At 34.7% G+C, this 20328-nt stretch overlaps 1 protein-coding gene across 2 annotated transcripts in view; it reads left to right on the top strand.

Annotated features, from left to right (window-relative positions):
* The window catches only part of PTEN (phosphatase and tensin homolog), a 91734-nt gene that overhangs the window by 57481 nt on the left and 13925 nt on the right, over positions 1–20328 (top strand). For both annotated transcript variants that reach the window (XM_027111936.1, XM_027111934.1), the window contains 3 exons: positions 458–501; positions 2328–2566; positions 18311–18452. In XM_027111936.1, the coding sequence (XP_026967737.1) occupies positions 458–501; positions 2328–2566; positions 18311–18452 (425 nt within the window). The remainder of the gene's footprint in view (positions 1–457; positions 502–2327; positions 2567–18310; positions 18453–20328) is intronic.

Below are 20328 nucleotides of genomic sequence, written 5' to 3' on the forward strand. Positions count from 1 at the left end.
TTAACATACATCTTTTGTAGTAATAGTTTGAGAAAACTGTATATGCTCAATTATAAGGCAGAGATAAAATTGAAGCTAGTTAGTTGTTTACACATATCTTGTGAAATCAAAAATAAAGACCATTAGCATATATAATTTTCACAAAAGGAATGTGAAGGTATAGATGCAAGTGAATTTGCAATGTTGTATATTAGTGGCATTATAAGTTTTGTAAGCAAACGTATAAGCTCTGATTGTATATACTTAACATTTTCAGCCTTGATTTCCTTAATTGTAAAATGTGGATAATAACAGTACCTACTTCACAGGAGTCTTAAGATTAAAAGCAATAGTTAATGTAAGACATTTAACATAATGCTTGGTACATTATAAAGGTTCAGAAAATGTTTGCTACTAATATACTTTTTTTCTCAAGTGCAAAAGATAATTTTATATCACATTTAAACTTTTCTTTTAGATGTGCTGAAAGACATTATGATACCGCCAAATTTAACTGCAGAGGTAGGCATAAATACACTGTATTATGTTTGATAACTTGAAGCCAACAGTCTAAATCTTACTGTCATACCAATAATGAATAATCTCAATTATTAAGTGATATATTTATCTTAAAGATGGTCTTAGAAAATTTGAAAAATAAATTTAATTTTGCTATTGTGTTTTTGGAAACAAGTATCATATAAACCTGCCAGTAGTACTAGGAAGACTAAATTGTAGAATAGACTGAGAATTAGGAGAAATTCCTAGACTAACAGTAGAATAAAGAGAGGGTTATTCCTACAGTTTGATGCACTTGGTGTAACAGTAAGAGATTACAGGGAGAAAGAAGAACAACTTAACTCCTATCGAGGAACATGACCTGCGTGGTGGAAAAGGGTATAATGAAATATGGATAAGAGGAGCCTGATAGATGAGAGCAGGAGTTGATTTGAATGTGTTCTTCTCCAGGTGTAGTAAATTCTATCTCAGAGCCCACAGAAACTTTCATTTTTATTTGTGGAACGCTTTGAATCATGAGAGACCTGAAGAGTTGAGAAGCTTGGCAAGATGCTGCCGTGATAGTCAAAAAGAGAAAGTGGGTGCCTTGACAGATTGATATATTTGCCATTGATCCCTCCTAAATGTTTAGAATGGACTTTCAAACAGTTGGTTTGAGAATTCAGAAGTGCTAATGGCTGTGAGAGCCAGGATAGATTTACTAAGAATGTTTCATTTTTAGTGGATTTAGGCTACTGCTTACTGGTCAAAGAGTGTTTTACTCGAGGTTTATCTAGCTTTAACAGGTTTTTCTGGATGTTTTTGTATGCCACTGGGGAAATGAAGATGGAATGATGGTACAGCTGGGCAGATGACTGAGTAAAAGCTGTCCTGATGATTCCCTGTAATGGTAGTCATTGTCTACTTGAAGAGCTGTTCTGTCCCACCAAAGGCTTAATTGAGTGTATCTTGTACCCCATTATGAATGACTTGGTTGAAGATATAAAGGACATACTTTTCACATATTTAGATAACACAGAAGATAGGTACATTGAATGTTAGTCGGCATTTTTAAGAATCTTAATAGAGTGGAACCAATAAGATAAAATTTAGTAGTGATATATTTAAAGTCCTATTTCTAGAAAAAATTTTTTAAAAACCTCAACTCTAACTATAGGGAACAGAGAAGTTTTGAGTTCTTATAACTCATGTGAAAAGACCTGAAACTTCGCTTGATAAACTTTACTACAGTTGTATACATTTTATAGCTTGGGTTTTTTTTTTCTCAATTTCTTTTGTAAATGTCTTTAAAGTCATGTGTATACAACACTAACATTTGCAAGACCATCTTTAAAATAACATGTTTGACGTTTTTATTATATGAAGTGTAAAATGCAGTCTTTTCCATTGTTGATTTGTTAGTGATCTGTACTTTCTTTGGAATATATGTTTTGTGATTATGCAATATTATAAGTGTTACAATTCCTTTTGTTAGAAAATGTATTGAGAGCCCTGATAAGAGGCTCCTGTGACATTTAATTTTGAGTTTACCTCCACCTCTGATATGTTGTGACCTCTGATACTTCTTTGCTACTCTATTGCAAAGTTTCCTCCTTCATAAAGTGAGGAAAATAATACCTGGTTTCCCTGTCTAATGAATAAATTTGAGTTGAGAGACTATTTTCTATTCAAAAATTAGAAAATTATGAGACAAATTATTTTCCTCTGGAGTTCAGTTTTTCTTGAAGAACTCTGTTAAGTTTATATGCAACATTTCTAAAGTTAACCTACTTTTAATAAGCAATTCAGGAGAGATTTTTTTCTTATTTGAGGTTATCTTTTTACCACAGTTGCACAGTATCCTTTCGAAGACCATAATCCACCACAGCTAGAACTTATCAAACCCTTTTGTGAAGATCTTGACCAATGGCTAAGTGAAGATGACAATCATGTAGCAGCAATTCACTGTAAAGCTGGAAAGGGACGAACTGGTGTAATGATTTGCGCATATTTGTTACATCGGGGCAAATTTTTAAAGGCACAAGAGGCCCTAGATTTCTATGGGGAAGTAAGGACCAGAGACAAAAAGGTAAGTTATATTTGATGTGTTTTTCTTTATTCTTCCTAGATCTGAGAATTTATTGGAAAATAAATTTTTAAAAAGATAGTTGTTAACCCTTATTTTCTTTCCTCTAAACATTTAAATTAGTATACTACCTTAACTTTCACATGAGCAAATGACAGATTCATTCAATTTTTCTGTTCATTCTAGCATTTTCATGTCGTGCTAGCAAATCTTACCCATTAACTGGATTGCATATTTGGTATCATGAAATCTTTACAAAGCATTTAAAAAAGCAGCACATTGATCAAAAGTAAGCTTGATACTCCTGAAGCTTGCTTGAAAATAAAATGTCTTTGGATAATAATTTGGATGCCATTACCTAGTAAAGTGTGATCTTTACTTTTAAAATACATAGAGATTATTCTTTGATTTGAATACTCATAAGTGTGGTTATAATTAAGATTAATCAAGGGTTCTTCTCTTATTCAGAAGACTAAAGACTATGCTGAAAATCATTGACAAATTTAATTTGTGTAGTACATTTGAAAGCAAAAAATGAACTCTTGGGAGAATTTTTTACAGTGATTTTCAAGGGATTTATTTCTTTGGATACTAAGTATGGCAAAACATGTTTACATTTCTTACAAATGGACTTTGTACATTTCTGTCTCCAAGAAAGAAAAAAAAACAAACTACTTCAGATAGATGGAAAAACTCATTTAGAGACCTCTATTGAGGAAGACATCCTAATTTTATATGAAAAATTTATTCTAGTTTTAATAATTTTCTCAATGAGGAAGGTTCTCTTACAGTTTAAGCTAATTTCTTTTTAATTATACTTCAAAACAGAAACATAAGTGATCATAGCCATCATTTTCAGCTGGATAATGGCATTGATTCCTGGTTCCTTTACTCCTTCCTCATTTCTTGTTTTACTTGTCGTTGTTACATTTTTGAATTATATCTAAGGATGCCAAAGCACTGTTTATTGGTGACAGTTTACAAAATTGAATCTTATTGTTAATGCATGATTTTGGTGAGTGTTGATTATACTAACTTGCCATACATTTCTGTATACTGTGTGCACCCTGGGATGATAGCACTAGAATGAATTCCAGAGCAGAGGACTGAGATGTTTTCTTTGGTTCATCCTTTCTTCATTTAGAGGGAAACAATTGCTTTTACTGATTAAAAATATAGAAGGTAAATTTTTCTGTACTTAAGTGAATAAACATAGGGCAGCACAGGGAAAAGAGACTGAATGAGAAGAAAACCTAGAGAGATGGCTCAAATTAAAATACAGTCACAGGAGCAGTGGTAGAAATTTAAAACAGGGTTGATGAGCAGCAGATATTTTGGCAATCAAAAAGAAATCAGGTAAAAAGAATTTAAAATAAAAACAGAAAAGTTGTATAATGTTCAGCCAGAAGTAGCTTTAAGTTAGGGGCTCTTAAACTGTTTATGTTATATACCTTTTAAAAATATGATGAAAACTCTATTCTCCCACAAAAAATGTGCATCATGTACATGAGCATAAAATTTTGCTTATAGTATTTAATTGCACTGAAAATTATTTTTTTTTAACAAAGAATGTAAAAAATACTTTAAGAATAATGTCTCATTTTCTTTTTTTATGCCAGGCAGTGGCCACTACTTGAGACTGCTGAATAAATCCAAGTGGTACAAATTAACCAAAATTAAGCTTTAGTTCTGCTCAGTAGTAAATTTTCCTGAAAGGGCTACTATTATTTAGCTTTTAAAGAACACATTGAAACTATGCCATTGTCTTTGACTTGGCAACTTTTATGTCATTTTTGATATCTAATTAGTTTTGACTTTGTTTCCCCATCTCATGAAAGAATGAAAGAGCAAATGGACTCTGTAGATTTTTTTATTTTTTGCCAGATGAAAGTAGACTTGTGTCAAGAAATAAGAATTCTTATAAGACTCTTCAGATTAATTCATGTTGCATCATTTTCTTTGCCTTCTAGTTATTGAGATCATTTTTTGGCAAGATTCTGGCATAATGCTGTGTTTGAAGGAAAAAATTATGACTCCACATTTTAGTTTTAATATTGAAGAGTTAAACTGTGTTAATGAGTTTGTATTTTATGCAGGTAAAATTCTAGCTATAGAATTTGTCTTCCTAAAGCAAGTGAACTTATGTGTAGCAAAGAATTGCATAGTTGCTCCCACTTCTTGACAAAACCTCTTAAGTCCTTGATTGAAAGTCTTGGCTTTCCTGAATTTGGCAACTTTCACAACAGTAGATTTTTTCATGACAAATCCTCTTGTACAGTCTGTGATTCAAGACTTGGCTCTCATGAAGTCATAGAATACTTTTACAACAATAGCTAAGCTTTCTCTCGGGATTCATGGTAGAGTCTTACACACCAGTGCATACTGGTGAACAAAGCATGGAGTCACAGTGACGTGTAGAACTTCTTTCTTTACCAAAGCAGCAAAACCAGATGTTTTGCCAGGCATTAAGGTGTACTCTGTCTACAGAATACTGAGATTTCTTCAGGGGACTTTTTTTGGGCAGAGAAACTTCACCGTTTTGAAAATGTTACTGTCTGCTGAAGTTTCCAAAAAGGACTCCAAAATAGGAATTATTGTTTGTGTCACCATGCATGTATTTGATGAAAACTAGTAGCTGGCTAAACTGAGATTTCATATGCTGAAGAGAAGTGGTATCTCCAGTCCTTTCATGACTTGCTTCATAGTTTTAGAAAAAAATGTCTGTTTTTTTGGAATGGATAAAACTGTTTGATAGAGATACTACAACAGTCTTACTTTTCTGTTGCAAACTACAAGTATGTTTGACCATTTCTAAGATATTTGCCTTCACCATGTTCACTGTGACTTTTTTGTTTGTTTGGCATTACAGTATCCTTGTAGGTTACTTTAATCAAGAATTTTGAGTTGGGGGGGCAAATAAGGTATTTGTAATGGTCCAGCCTTTGTAACTAAGCTGTGCTCTCACGTGTTCTTACACACACCTCCCACTCCCGTCATACTTCCCTCCCTCTTACTCTCTTATACCCACCCACCCCCGCATATGTGAATATATACTCTGTCTGACGTGGGTGCTTCTTCAGGATAGTTGGCTGAATGCTTCTGATAGTGAGAACTAGCCATATAGGAAGCACTTGGGATATTCTGTCCCATCGTGTTCAAGGAAAAAGTAAAACCTAAGGATACTTCAACTTTATTGTATTTTATTTTCTCTGTTTTCTGTTTAAGTTAGATTCAAGAGATGTCTACATAATGAAAAATGAGGCCATATTTTAATTTTCAATGGCAAGATATTGTAGTCATCACAATCTGGTAATACAATTGTCCGTTCTGTTTCTCTGTGGAGGAGAGGAGAGGAGATTTGATGAAATGGCAAGCCCCATGGGATATTGTTGTGAAACAGAGGCCGGAGTGAAAAGATAGCAAGAGAAGTATTTATGAAAATAAAATGCAAAGCCTGTAGTGTCATGTGGTAGAATAATAGTAGCTACATCATCAGCAGAACTGTTCCAGGCACAGCATATTCTCTGTCCTCTCATAGGTTAGAATCTCACCCAAGTGAAAGGTGATGGGTTAATAGAAAATGGAGTTCTGTATGTATTACTAAGGATGTACTCAGTAAAATTATGTTTAGCTGTTACATGACATTAAAACTCAGAGTTATGTAATTTGGCCAAAATTGATCACTTTAGCATCTTGAAGTCAAAGTAAATCATTAAGATCTGCTGTGCTTATTTTATTAGCTCATGATTAATTAATATACCTAGACTATTTTTTGGATGAATTATTCACAGGCTCTAAAGGAGTATCCTACTGTGCTCCTGCCTTTATCCTTGTGTATATTTTAAAAGGCAAAAAGACATTTATGGGCAGATGCTGTTGACAAAGCTGTATTTTACTAAATGGTGTTGTTTCCATTATAGGTTGAAACAGCATTAGAAAGTGAGACAGAGTAGATAAAAGTCATAAGATTATGAGTTTTTTTTTTTTTTTTTTTGCAGGAGTATTTCTTATTTTATAGATGATAAAACTGAGGCCCAGAAAAATGAAGTGCTTTGAACAGGATTATCCAAACAATTAATGACGGTGTTCAGAGTAAAATTTGAATCCCCTGACACACTGGTGAACTTCTTTCTACAATATCAAGTCCATAAATCCTGGAATTGTAAAAGAGTTTTGAAGCTCTTCAGAATTAATCTCTGCAGAGTCAAGCTCTCCTGAAAGGTCACATAATGATGATGAAATTGGCCTCTTTTGACAAGGCTCCTCAGTTTATATTTAAAAATAGATTCTGGAGCAGTAAAGACCCCTGATTAAGTAGAATAAGGATAGCTTGAGTTTGTTGGTGTTAAAAATATAATGCTGCAGGCTTCCTTCAAATCTTTGGAATTTGTCTTATGAATTTTCAAATAAATCACATGTTTACCTAATGGTAAGAGTACTAGTGAAATAATATATATAATAATATATTTTTAGGGCTTCCCTGGTGGCGTAGTGGTTGGTAGTCCGCCTGCCGATGCAGGGGACATGGGTTCGTGCCCCGGTCCAGGAAGATCCCACATGCCGCGGAGCGGCTGGGCCCGTGAGCCATGGCCGCTGAGCCTGCGCGTCCGGAGCCTGTGCTCTGCAGCGGGAGAGGCCACAACAGTGAGGGCCCCGAAACGAAAAAAAAAAAGAAAAAAAAAAAAAAAATATATATATATATATTTTTTAACCTTTAATGAATATAACTTATCATAAGAAAACTTAGCTGAGTGTGGTAGAGCTGTTGTTATACAGCTGTGGAATTCTTCCACAGAAATAAGTTATCTGATAATAAATATAATTGACTATCCAAAGTAGTTTTATTCTTGAAATATCTGTTAGAGAGATTTATTATCTTACCAGTATTATAGGTTGTGTCTGTAGATTTGCATTTTTGTAATTGTGAACCACTATTATAGGAGATATGTACATTTTATCAGTTTGTGTAGGATTAATTTTATTAGAAATGTCTTTAATGTTCTTTTGCTGTAGCCTTAATTTTAACTAAGGAGAAACACTAAGAAGCTGAAGAAAATTGTGTTCTGGTGACATTTTTATAGGAGCAGAATGTTTCTCCTCCTCCTCCCCCACCCTCTTTCTCTTCCTCCTTCTCTTCTCTCCCCCCCCCCCGCCCCCACCGCCACCTTCCCCTCCTCCCTCTTGTTTTGAAGAAAGAGGAGCCAGTTGTCATGTTTTTGGTGAAGATTTATAGACTTTGAAGAGACTCTCCTCAAATTAACCTGGTAGAGTCTTGACATTTTTCTCAGCAGACTTGGTACAAATTAGATGGCAGAGTGGTGGGTGCCAACCGACCATAAGATGTGCAGCTGTGTTAGTAAAATACCCAAATACTACTTCGGGATTTGAATGTTGCAGAGAAGGACAACTGATGCCTCTTATTTAAAAAAAAAGTTTTCTGAGAGTGGTGTAACTACTTGAGGGAAGACTTTCTTACTCAATAATTTACAAGAAGGCAATTATGTTATACTTCTCTAGGAATCGTTTCTTTGCATATTTGATCTTTTGCTTTAAGAGCACGTGGCAAATTACTCTAAAATGAACTGTTGATGGTTCCCACCCCAATAAAGCTCCTAGGGTTGCTTCCTATCTAATCTATGCCTTACACTGTCTGTATTTGTACTTATGCTTCAGAATTAAAGCAGATAACTCACAATATTTATTACAGACTATGAATAAAGAATTAAAACATCCTACCAGTAGGGGTAAGTGTATATTTTGGAAAGATTCCCAAAATTTCTGAATTTAGAGAGAGAAACTTCTTACCCAGAATCTCTCCTCTCTCTCTCGTCTCTTGTCTCTCTCTCTTGTCTCTCTTGTCTTCCTGCTTCTAGAATGGTAGCAGGTAAAGTAAGCATTAATACTTACTTTCTTTGATTAAACTCTCAGGAAAAAATTTTGAGGCTTTGATTTTCTTTTTGGGGGGGGTTTGTTTTCGAAGCAGTTATTAAAGTTCTTATGTATTGTGATCTCTCTATGTGAGTTCATTAGCTTACCTTTAATGAAGACTTCTATCTTCTAGAAATAATAAATATTAACTTTATTCTAAGTGATCCCAAGAAGAGGAAATTTTCTAGTGTCTCTGAGGAATGAATTTATGTTCTAATATATAATCAGATTATTTTTTTCTAGTCTGTTTACTAAATTTCCCCATATGGTAACCTAATGAAATTTTCTCATTTTCTTTTCATTTAAAACAAAGTAAGGAAAAACAAACGAAGTAGATGTAACAGGAAAAGAAATGTATTTATGACTTCTTTCTGGTTTTCCTGACAAACTCATGACAATTTATTGGTTGTTTTTTGTTGTTGTTATTGGGTGGCAGGGGAAGAGCAGTGTTTGAGAGTACACACTTGAATTAGTACATATGCACTCTCTGCTATGCCACGCCAGGATAGCTGGACACTTGAGAACAGCTCTGCAAATATTTATTTGTTACAAAACTTTGTCTTATGTGAAGCCTTCAATTCTGAAGCATTTAAAACTTAAAAGAAATTAGGATACTAAGAATGTTGTTGTCTAAAATTGTATCTAAGGAGATAAGGACACACTTATGAATGGGTACATTTTTACTGTAGGGCTTAAAACCGTTTAAAGCTTCATTTTTATTTTTTAATTTATTCCTTGATTAATTATTGAGATATAATTGACATAAAACAGTGTGTAAGTTTAAGATGTGCAACATATTTATTTGATACATTTATATCGCAGTATGATTACCATTGTAGCCTTAACCTCTGTTGTGCCACAGAAGTATCATTTCTTCTAGTGGTGGGAACACATAAGATCTTGTCTTTTGGCAAGTTTTTAATGTTTATAATGTAGTTTTGTTGTCTGTAATCCCTGTACTTTATATTAGATCTCCAGAAGTTATTTATCTACTAGCTGTAAGTATGTACCCTTAAACATCATCTCTCCCATCCCCTCACCCACCCCCAGCGTTTGGTAACCATCATTCTGCTGTTTTCCAGTTCAGTTTTTGGTTTTGTTTTGTTTTTTTAGATTCCATATATAAGGGATATTGTACAGTATTTGTCTTTCTCTGTCTGACATATGTCACTTAGCATGACGTCCTCAAGGTCCATTGGTAGTGTCGAAAATGGCAGAATTTCCTTTTTTCTCAAGGCTGAGTAGTATTCCATTGTATGTATATATACATTTTTATCCATTCATCTCTCGATGGACACTTACGTTGTTTCCGTATCTTGGCTATCGTGAACTACAATAAACATGGAAGTGCATACAAACAAACAAACAAACAAAGTAAGCTATAATTATCCTCTTTTTTGGCTTAAAAAAACCTCCAAATATAACATTCTTATTTTTTCTAACACATTAATTCTCCTGGGCTAAACTGTTTCACTAATACATGGTATTTAAGCCTGTTATCCAATCTGTATATTCATAAAATTTTAAGAGTTTTATACCTTGAAGGACCTTAGCAGTTATTTCAGACCCATTTTAGTATAAACGATAAAACAGATCTGCAAAGATCATTTTGTCCTAGGTCATTTAATCTCTCTGTGTAACAACTCAAAACCATATCTCCTAACCTCAAATCCAGTATCCTTTCTACGGTTCTTTGTTCTCCTGTCCAAATTATTTTTCTTTATTATTTTGATCCCCAAAGTAGAAATAGAAACTTAAAAAGGAAAAAAAAAGTGACTGTGTTATAATGTATTATAACTCTTTCAGTTTCAAGTCACAGAAACCCAACTCAAAATAGCTGAAACATAAGGAGACATTTATTGGCTTATATAACCCTAAAACTCTGGCCTGAATCTCGATGCTTAACAGATGTCAGAAATCTCTCTCTCTACTCTCTTTTTTTGTCTTTATATACTTTATTTTTAGGCAGACTCTGCAAGTAATGGCAAGGTAGTAGCTCCAGGTTTACATGCTGTGTACTTTAGCAACTGTGATGGCAAGAGAGCTATAATTTGAGCAAAAATTTCTAGTTTAGGTTCTGGTTTACCTGGATTAGGGCATGTACCCATCCCTGAACCAAACATTCTGACCAGAGGCTTGGGCCATATATCTGCAGCCGAAGAATAGGGCCCCCCGTCCCCCTCCCCCAAACCACAGGGAGAGAGATGGCATCCCAAAGGGGAAAGGATAATAAAAATATCAGTTTTCTGCTTCATATTACTCTCAAGAATTCTATGGTTCATGTACCACTATTTAATACACTACTTATAATTTGTTTCATAGAACTGAAGCACTGTAATACTCTAAGCTTTGGAGATTTTTTGTAGGTGGGAAAAATAAGAGCTCAGAGAGGTTGTGAATCTTTCAGGTTATAGTTGGTATGCGTGCTGTTAGTAAAACCCAGGACGTAGGAGTAAAAAAAATTAGAATCAGACTCATATTTAGGTTCAAATCTTGTTTTTGAACAAGGTGATTATGTGCACCAGGAGTGTTTTCTTATCCTTAAAATAGAGGAGATCTATCTTGTAAAGTGGTGGTAGTTTTAGGGATATATGTAAAATGTCTGGCATGCCGCTTAATATCCAGTAACTACTGTTATATGTTGTCATTGTAGGAACTGGCATTCCTAAAAGCCACATTTCTTCCTTTGTTGAATTACTTTCCTGTAATAATCTTGCTGTGATCACTCTGAAACATGGATTTCCAAGCTTCAAGCAAACACTATCATTGTAAAACATCTACATTATTTCTGAGTTTAGAAGTGCCAGTGAAAAGTTTACTGAGGTAGAAAGTTACTTTTTAAACTGAGGAATCTAGATTGTGAATTCATCTTAAAGAAGATGATTTGAAAGTATTGATGTGGAGCAAAATGTGTAAAACTGGATCAGGAATGTCATTTTATTTTAACACAGGGTGCACTCCACAATGAAGACTTAGCAGTTATGGACTTTTGAGTGCTAAACATAACATCATAATATATTAAGCAAAAACTGGAAGAAATTAAGAAAAATTGATAGCAATGCTAGTAGGAATCTTTTTTAATGTACTTTAAGATCAGGAAGGTACAAAATAAGAAGATATATAGATGGCTTGAATAATATAATACAAGTCCATAAAATGTATTTCTTTTTTTTGTCATTCACAAAACAGTTATCAATATTAGTAATTCATTAGGCCAACCATAAAATCTCACCTCCAAGTAGAAATATATAAACCTCATCCCTTGGTTACAATTCAATAGAATGAGAGATTTTGTTAAAAAGTTTAATCAAACTAAATCAACCATTTGGAAATTTAAAGCCACTTACTTAAATAACTTTTGGACAATGAAGAAATAGAAATTTATATTAGATATTATTAAGATAATAACAAATAGATGGATTAATAAAGATGAAAATATAAATTTATGAATTATCAAACAGTAAGCCATTTGAACTAATAAATCCAAACACTGTATAAAAATGCCAATAGGGCTTCCCTGGTGGTGCAGTGGTTGAAAGTCCGCCTGCCAATGCAGGGGACACAGGTTCGTGCCCTGGTCCGGGAAGATCTCACATGCCGCTGAGCGGCTGGGCCCGTGAGCCATGGCCACTGGGCCTGCGCGTCCGGAGCCTGTGCTCCGCAACGGGAGAGGCCACAACAGTGAGAGGCCCGCGTACCACACACACACACACACAAAAATGCCAATAAAATCAATACATCTCTTTTTAAGCCAATCAAAGGAAAAAGAAAAGAGAGGGAAAACAAAAAATCAGATGTTGGAAGTTTGAGAAAAGAGATAAAACTACAGTGTGAAAGTGACATTAAAAATTATATTCAGGTATATGCTAATTAATTTGAAAATTTCAATGGAAAATGGACAATAAATGCTTCAAGATGAAATCCAAAATCTGAATAGACCATCCAAGAGTGAAAATGAATAGGAGCCCTCAAGAAGTACCTGATGTGAATTGCATTTCAGATGGCTGCTATCAGACCTTGAAGCATCAAATAATTATGTTATTTAAATTGGTCCAGGTGTTAGAAAGTATGTAAAACTCCCCATATGACTGCTTGCATAGCCCTTCTACCTCAATATGATAAAGATAACATTTTTAAAACCAGAAAGTATAATATGGGAGAAATTAAATGGTTTGGCGAAAAGTTAAGAGTACGTGGAAGGGAGTTGTGAGGGATAAGAGTGGAAAAGAGGTTAGGCTATATTTTCAGGTTGTTAAAGAATTATAGTGTTTGATAAATTTGTTGTCATTTGGGTAGACACTGGAAAGCCAGTTAACATTTTGAATTATTTGGTAATGTGATTAATCTTATATTTTTGTAAAATTAATCCAAAAGCAGCATAAAAAATGAATTGGGGAATAGATAAATGAAAGGCTGATAATCAGTTGGCTATTGCAAAATTGCAGGAGGCGACTGAATAGAAAGGCCACAGAAAACCAGAACTGGTATTCTGAGAAGCATTTCAAAGTCAAAATCTGGGTTTTGACTGAATCTCTTTGCTATGTACCTGAAACTAACAGAACATTGTAAATCAACTATAGTCCAATATAAAATAAAAATTTTTTTAAAAAAGAAAAAAATCTGGATTTCGACATCTGAATAGACGTGAAGGAATCGTGAGTATGAGTATTCTAAACAAGCATAACCTCTGGTTTGCCTTCCATTTTGCATGGAGTGTGTGTGTGTGTGTGTCTGCGTGCACAGACACATGTGCATATGTGTGTGTGTGTGTGTGTGTGTGTGTGTGTGTGTGTGTGTGTGTGTGTGTGTATATGCCGGGTAGTTGATATGCTGACTGATATACCAATCTCTGCCTCGACTCTGCTGCCTGGACCATTGCCATAGTGCTGGGGTTCCCGCACTTCTCTTTACGATAACCCTGTGTATATCACTGCTGTCTCTCAGATTGTTTCCTTCACTCAACGATGGTGATGGTATTAGAATAGATTTTCGGCTCAGATGCTGGAGAAGACAGTGAGTTGAGTATAATGACAAATAACAGAGGTTGGTCCGTGCAAGAATGTGAAAGCTTCAGTTCTGGGATATGTTGTGTTTTAAGTGCTTCTGAGATTTCCAGCTAGAAATGTCCAAGTGTAGGAAATTCTGGACTGGGAGTTGGGAACAAAGTCATATTGAGAGACACAGGTTTTGGAGTTAATGTGTAAGACATAATTAAACCAGTGGAGTAGATAGGATTGATATAAAGAGGGAATAGCTGAGATCAATTTTTTGAGATATACCTGCATTTAGGGACAAGAAGAGAAGAGATAACTGGTAAGGATAGGAGAAAACCTTTATTATTTTTAAAAATATTTTATTTTATTATTTTATTTTATTTTATTTATTTATTTTATTTTATTGTTTTTGGCCACACCGCACCACATGTGGGATCTTAGCTCCCTGACTAGGGATTGAACTCTCGCCCCCTGCATTGGAAGTGGGGAGTCTTAACCACTGGATCTCCAGGGAAGTCCCAGGAGAAAACCTTTAGAGAGTGTATCCTATGGAAGGAACAGGGAGTTTTCAAAATGGCAGCTAAAAAATGAGCCACGATGATAATAAGAAAACAGTAGCAAATGACCATTAATGACCATTAAGAACTAATGACCATTAAGAAATCAGCCTCATAATAACAGATTTCCAAGAGTTAAGGAGTAGAGGCTTCTCAAGAGTTTATATATAGAGAGAAGATGATAGTTTGAAAGAGATACAAGATTTTGGGGAGAGTGTGGGTCTTTGGTCTTAGAATTGTTTGCTTGTTTTGGATAAAGGATAAGCGTTACCTGAGCTTTTTCATTAGGAGGAGACAGGTGGAGAGAATAAAGGCAAAAGCCAGAGAGGAGAAAATTAATAGAACACTTGCAAAAATGGAACCAATGTGAACATGAAGAGACACTGTTAGAAAATATCAGGACTAAAAAGATTTCTTTTTTTTAAGATGTTGGGGGTAGGAGTTTATTAATTAATTTATTTTATTTTTGCTGTATTGGGTCTTCGTTTCTGTGCGAGGGCTTTCTCTAGTTGTGGCAAGCTGGGGCCACTCTTCATCGCAGTGCGCGGGCCTCTCACTATGGCGGCCTCTCTTGCGGAGCACAGGCTCCAGACGCGCAGGCTCAGTAGTTGTGGCTCACGGGCCTAGTCGCTCCACGGCATGTGGGATCTTCCCAGACCAGGGCTCGAACCCGTGTCCCCTGCATTAGCAGGCAGACTCTCAACCACTACGCCACCAGGGAAGCCCCTAAAAAGATTTTAAGACGAGAGAAAATAATTTTGAGGGTGCTCACATCGGGTGACCTCAGGGTTCCCTGTAAAATGGGAACTTAGTTCTTTGAGGATGATATTTGGGACAGGACAGAAAGAGAGGTTTTAAAATGCTGAAATCATTATAGTCAAGTGTTAATAAGTGCATAACAGAAGAAAGAGTTATTGAATGATACAGATTTGGAATAGGTGAGACTGAGTAAAGACAGTGGAAAAGTGGATTGGAAGGAATAGTGGGAGGAACACCAAATATCCTCCTGGTCTGTGAATATAAGGGAATTGAAGAAGCAATGGCTGCCTTTTGAGAAGATGGCCAGGAACATGATGCTAAGTCAATCTGAAGAATGCTAAGTTTAGCTAAAATTAGAATGTTTTGAAAGTTTTACTTCAGGAAAAAAGTTAAGAATATAAGTATTTTTCTTCACGGTTAGAGTAGGAAAAGGAGAATAATTAGTGGTAGAGAATAGAACTATATTTGGGGGATATAGTTATAGATCAGTTTAGATTAAAAATTCTTGATTCAAGAATAGAATTGATTTTTATTAGTCTTAATTTAACTGAAATAATGGAAAATTTGAAAATGTAGTAATTTTTAATCTTCAAGAGCTTTAAAGGTCAGCCCTCTTTTCAGATATGTAGAATTTTTGAAAATCAGTAAAAAGTTCATTCCTCAGATTTTTAAAAAGATATATATTTAAATTTAATCTTAATATTCAAGATGCTGTATGTAAAACATGCACATGAATCATTGTTTTCAGTGTATGCATTCAGGAAATATATTTGAAGTGTTACAAATCACATTGTCAACTTAGTGTGGAAGTTTTACTCATTTTATTTCGAATCCTAGATTATAGTGTATTCTGTACAATACATTGTATTGTTAATTAAATTTTAGTAAGTGTGCATGATGGCTGTAAGAGATGAGAACAGAGTGAGGACAACACATTAAGGGCTATGGTCCATACACATTTGGGCCTTCCAAATTTTTTTTTTTTTTTAAGGAAAACAAAACAAGAGTTTATTCATTACAAGATATCAAGATCTAATATAAAACTGTAAAACTGGCTTGGTGGTGCTGAATTCTTTCAGCTTTTGCTTGTCTGTAAAGCTTTTGATTTCTCCCCAACTTTTTAATTTCTGTTAATTTGGACACATTGAATTTGAGGTGCCGGTAAGCTAACAGGTAGGTAAGGATTGCAAAGTTAAGGTACAGAAGACTAATTATGCATAATTTGATAGTAAAATAATAAATTTACAATTATGTTTTTCACCATTTTTCTTTGAATTGTGTCAATAATTTTGATTCATCTTGTATTTACACATTAATTATTAATCTGCTGGTGAGAACTTACAGATTCATAACACTGTTTCTCTACACATTTGCCTTTCTGTTAAGGATTAACTGGGTGTATAAACACTTGCATTATAGATACGCTACCAGTCACTTGCTACTTGAGTAAAATTAAAGTTTTGACAACCTTTTAATTATTTCATGCAAACTTACACCAAGAATGGAGATAAAGAGAAAAAATATCATCTATCATTCCACTAAACCCCAATAAATAACTTGACAGCTTGGTCATCTAGTAGACTTCCATTGATTTAATTTTTAAAATCTTATTTAATTTTAATTTTTAGACTAGATTATAAATACACATGGTTCAAAAAAGATTCCCTCCCACCCACCCATCTTCTGTCTGCTGTTTCCCCCAACCTGCTTTGCAGTTCTGTATTTTATCTTGATACATATGAATAAGTTTTTTGCTGAAATGGCATTAAATAATGTATAAAAAATAATTTTAAGTTTAAACACTTTTTAAACTTTAATGATAATTTTTAGCATTAGTGTTTGTAGCAGCTATTCAAAGCAACACTGTTTTATTGCCATTTCTTTAAAAAAATATGTAGAACTAAAACTCCAGCAATTCCAAAATTATACCTTAAATGTAGGTAGAATTTCTCAAACTGCTGATTCAGATTTCTGTAACATTCTGTTGTTTTAGCATGCTTTTGTCTAATTGCGTTTAGTGTTTAATCCTCATGAGAATCCTGTGAAGATGGTATTGTCTTCATTTTCCTGCAGAAACAAAGTTTGTGTTTTGACTGTCAACATTCAAATCCAAGTCTTCTGATTATATGCTTTTTGTACTATAGCCAAAATCTTAGATCATTAGTCCTGATTAGAAATGGCTTTTTTTCTTTTTTTTGCGGTACGTGGGCCTCTCACTGCTGTGGCCTCTCCCGTTGCGGAGCACAGGCTCCGGAAGTGCAGGCCCAGCGACCATGGCTCACAGGCCCAGCCACTCCACAGCATGCGGGATCCTCCCGGACCGGGGCACGAACCCGTGTCCCCTGCATCGGCAGGCGGACTCTCAACCACTGCGCCACCAGGAAAGCCCATGAAATGGCTTTTATCCATTATTTGGCATTTTATGTACTTTTAAAATTGTAATAAAATCATGCTGACCTTTAAAAAAAGAACCAAGAATACTGAAACAAATACCTATATACCTGCCATTCAACATGCTTTTCTTTAAGTTCACGTAAATGTACTTTCTACTTTTCATTGGGGAAAGAAAAGTTTTTATGTCCAGAGTTTTTAACACACTGGCATATTTATATGCCAATATAACATCCAAAAGAGAAATATTGCAAATTCTAAGTTAAATGCTTAAATTATTCTGAAGTCATATCATGTAATAGGAAAAGAAACCTTAGATAAGTTCCCTAATACCTCACTTATTCAGCATCATTAGTGAGTGCATTGCTGCACACAGTAGATTTTTTTTTTTTTGAGATAAGTCAGGGTCCCCATTTAAACACCACATGAATTGTATATATTTTTAGCACTGTAATACTTAACTTTTCTAAAACATTATGTATTTCCCTGGTTACATGCAAAGAGGTGTATGTAGCTCAGGGACATCTCTAAGTACCTTTGTTGTCAAACTATTGCATACATTTATGTCAACTGCATACTCTTGTTTTTGTTGGGTTCTAAAGCCAGCATCACTTTTTGCTGCTGCTATTTCTGCCTCCTAAAGGCAATATGCCTTTATCTGACTTGCTGATTCTGATATGCTTTTGCCTGGAAAATAGGTATCCAAGTTTTTGAGGAATTCTGTGTTGAATAAGAATCTATACATGCTTGTGGGGAACCCTACGTGTAAAGAGCACAGCTGTAGAGCAGAGGCCTTTGACAGTTATTTTGGATATGCAGTGGCCTTTGCTTATTGGGTACATGGGTCAGAGATTGTTGTGACCATTGAATAGATGGGGGTGTTATGATAATTGTATTTTAAGGGAGAAAAGTTATTCTGATGTTTCCTTTATATTGATGTTGCTTTGATTTACTCTATTACTGAGCTGGATTTAAGTATTAAATCATTTAAGGTCAAATTTCTAATGTATATATGTTCTTCAATGGATACAACCCAGTTACCATAACGATTTAGTGAAATAACTATAATGGAACTTTTCTTTTGAATTTGGCTTTTCTTTTTTTTTTCTGTCCACCAGGGAGTAACTATTCCCAGTCAGAGGCGCTATGTATATTATTATAGCTACCTGTTAAAGAATCATCTGGATTATAGACCAGTGGCATTGTTGTTTCACAAGATGATGTTTGAAACTATTCCAATGTTCAGTGGCGGAACTTGCAGTAAGTGCTCTAAATTCTCATCCTTTGATGTACTGGAACACTTTTCTTAACATAGCTAGAAGTTTATATGAAAGTCTAAAAAGAAATTTACCACACTTAAAATTTATGCAGGTTTGTATATTTCTTAAGTATCCAAACTAATTAATTAGCTCAGTTGTTCAGCACATTGGGCTGTGGAAGCTAAGACCATTGGGTTTTTTTTTTTTTTTTTTTTTTTTTTAGACCATTGGGTTTTAATGTCTTTGAAGCCAAATTATATTTATGAAAGAAATATTCTGTGCTGCAGCTACCAAATGCAGCCTATATTCTGACTAGATGACTAAAATAACCTGTCCCATCAGCATGAGAGTAGCATTGGGGTTCATCCCTTTACCGGTGTTAGGGCAAGGACCAATTCCTTGATATCTTAGTAAGACTAGATATTAATAGTAATGGTGATAGGGACAAGAAAAAGAAAAAGAAAACGATGATAAGAGATGGCAACAAGCTGAAGTATATTGAATGAATAGGGTAGATTCAGTGTGTGTGGAGTATTAGAGAAAACCTGGATTTAGATCGGAGTTCCAGTGCTAGATTTGTCCTTAATGTGCTATATAACCGAGGGCACATCATCTACCTCTCTTTGTCTTTGCTCATCAACAATATGAAGATATTTTGAAATCTGAAACTTCCTAGAAAAGTAGTAAATAAGGATCATGTCATTGATGTCTGTCTCTAATTTATTTCTCTCTTACCCTAACGTCTGTAAGCCTACCTCAGTCACCCTGGTCCCGTTCTGCTTCTCTGCCATTCGCCAGAGTTCTTAGCTAAACTGATAGGAACCTTAATACTTTGACCCAAAGCAGGTAGTCAAGGGAGAACACATGGAAGGAAGTATTGTTCAGCCCTGTAAAAGACCAGACTGTTGCTGCTTTTTTCTGTTACAGAGTTTTTTATATTAGTTTCTACCTTGGAAGTGATCAGTCATGTTTTCATGTTTAAGAACTGTGTTTTATTTATTCAGAATACAATTTTGTAGTTTCTAGGTAAGATACCACTGTATTACTTTTTCTAATACCTCTAATAATATTTCAGTGATATTCTGCAATTTGTTGATGGTTTCAGTTTTTAGCTTAAAGTTTGCTTCTTGACAATATTTATGTAATTAAAATTTTTCTGACCTTAATTTATACCTAGGGAATTAATTTCTTGATGTTGTTTATCTTTGTCAGATAGGTGTGATCACCTTCATTAGATCTTTTCTGTATTCTTAGGGCAAATAACTTTATCAGAGACCACAGATCTATTAACACAGCATATGAAAGGCTTCTAAGAGACCTCACTGATGCTTTTGTCATCTCAGTACAATTTTTAAAACTCCAGAGTACAAGGTACTAGGCTATCAGAGATGATTGGCACAGGAACTTTAGATGTATAATGGAGAAGGGAAAAGGAAGAAAATAAAAAAGCTCACGCTCTTCCTATAGTATTAGATATCACTGTAAGAGCCAAATGGTAAGGTATAAAATATTAGAGAAATAATAAGGGAGAGAGAATAATCTTATCTACTATAATTTTTTTTTCACATTGGTCTCTCTAGCAAACATCTCTCAGTTCTGCTCTACATTTAAATGGTGTGTGTGTGTGTGTGTGTGTGTGTGTGTGTTGGATCTCTCAGTGTATTACATTTAAACTTCTCAACTTACTACTGCAATCTTTTTAATCTTTACCAATTTGCTGGTTCTCTGTTTATGCACTATGATTTAATACTATGTAGTAAAGCTGTAGTATAAGTAATATATAACTAATGGGAGGTTGTATGTATAAATCATAAATGGTATATTTAGAAAAATCAAGTTTGCAGGGATTGTCAAATAGTTTCATGAAGGAAGTCCAG

The sequence above is a fragment of the Aethalodelphis obliquidens genome, unplaced genomic scaffold, assembly GCF_003676395.1.
Source record: "Aethalodelphis obliquidens isolate GAN/ISIS:26980383/991018 unplaced genomic scaffold, ASM367639v1 scaffold11, whole genome shotgun sequence".
Lineage (NCBI taxonomy): Eukaryota > Metazoa > Chordata > Mammalia > Artiodactyla > Delphinidae > Aethalodelphis > Aethalodelphis obliquidens.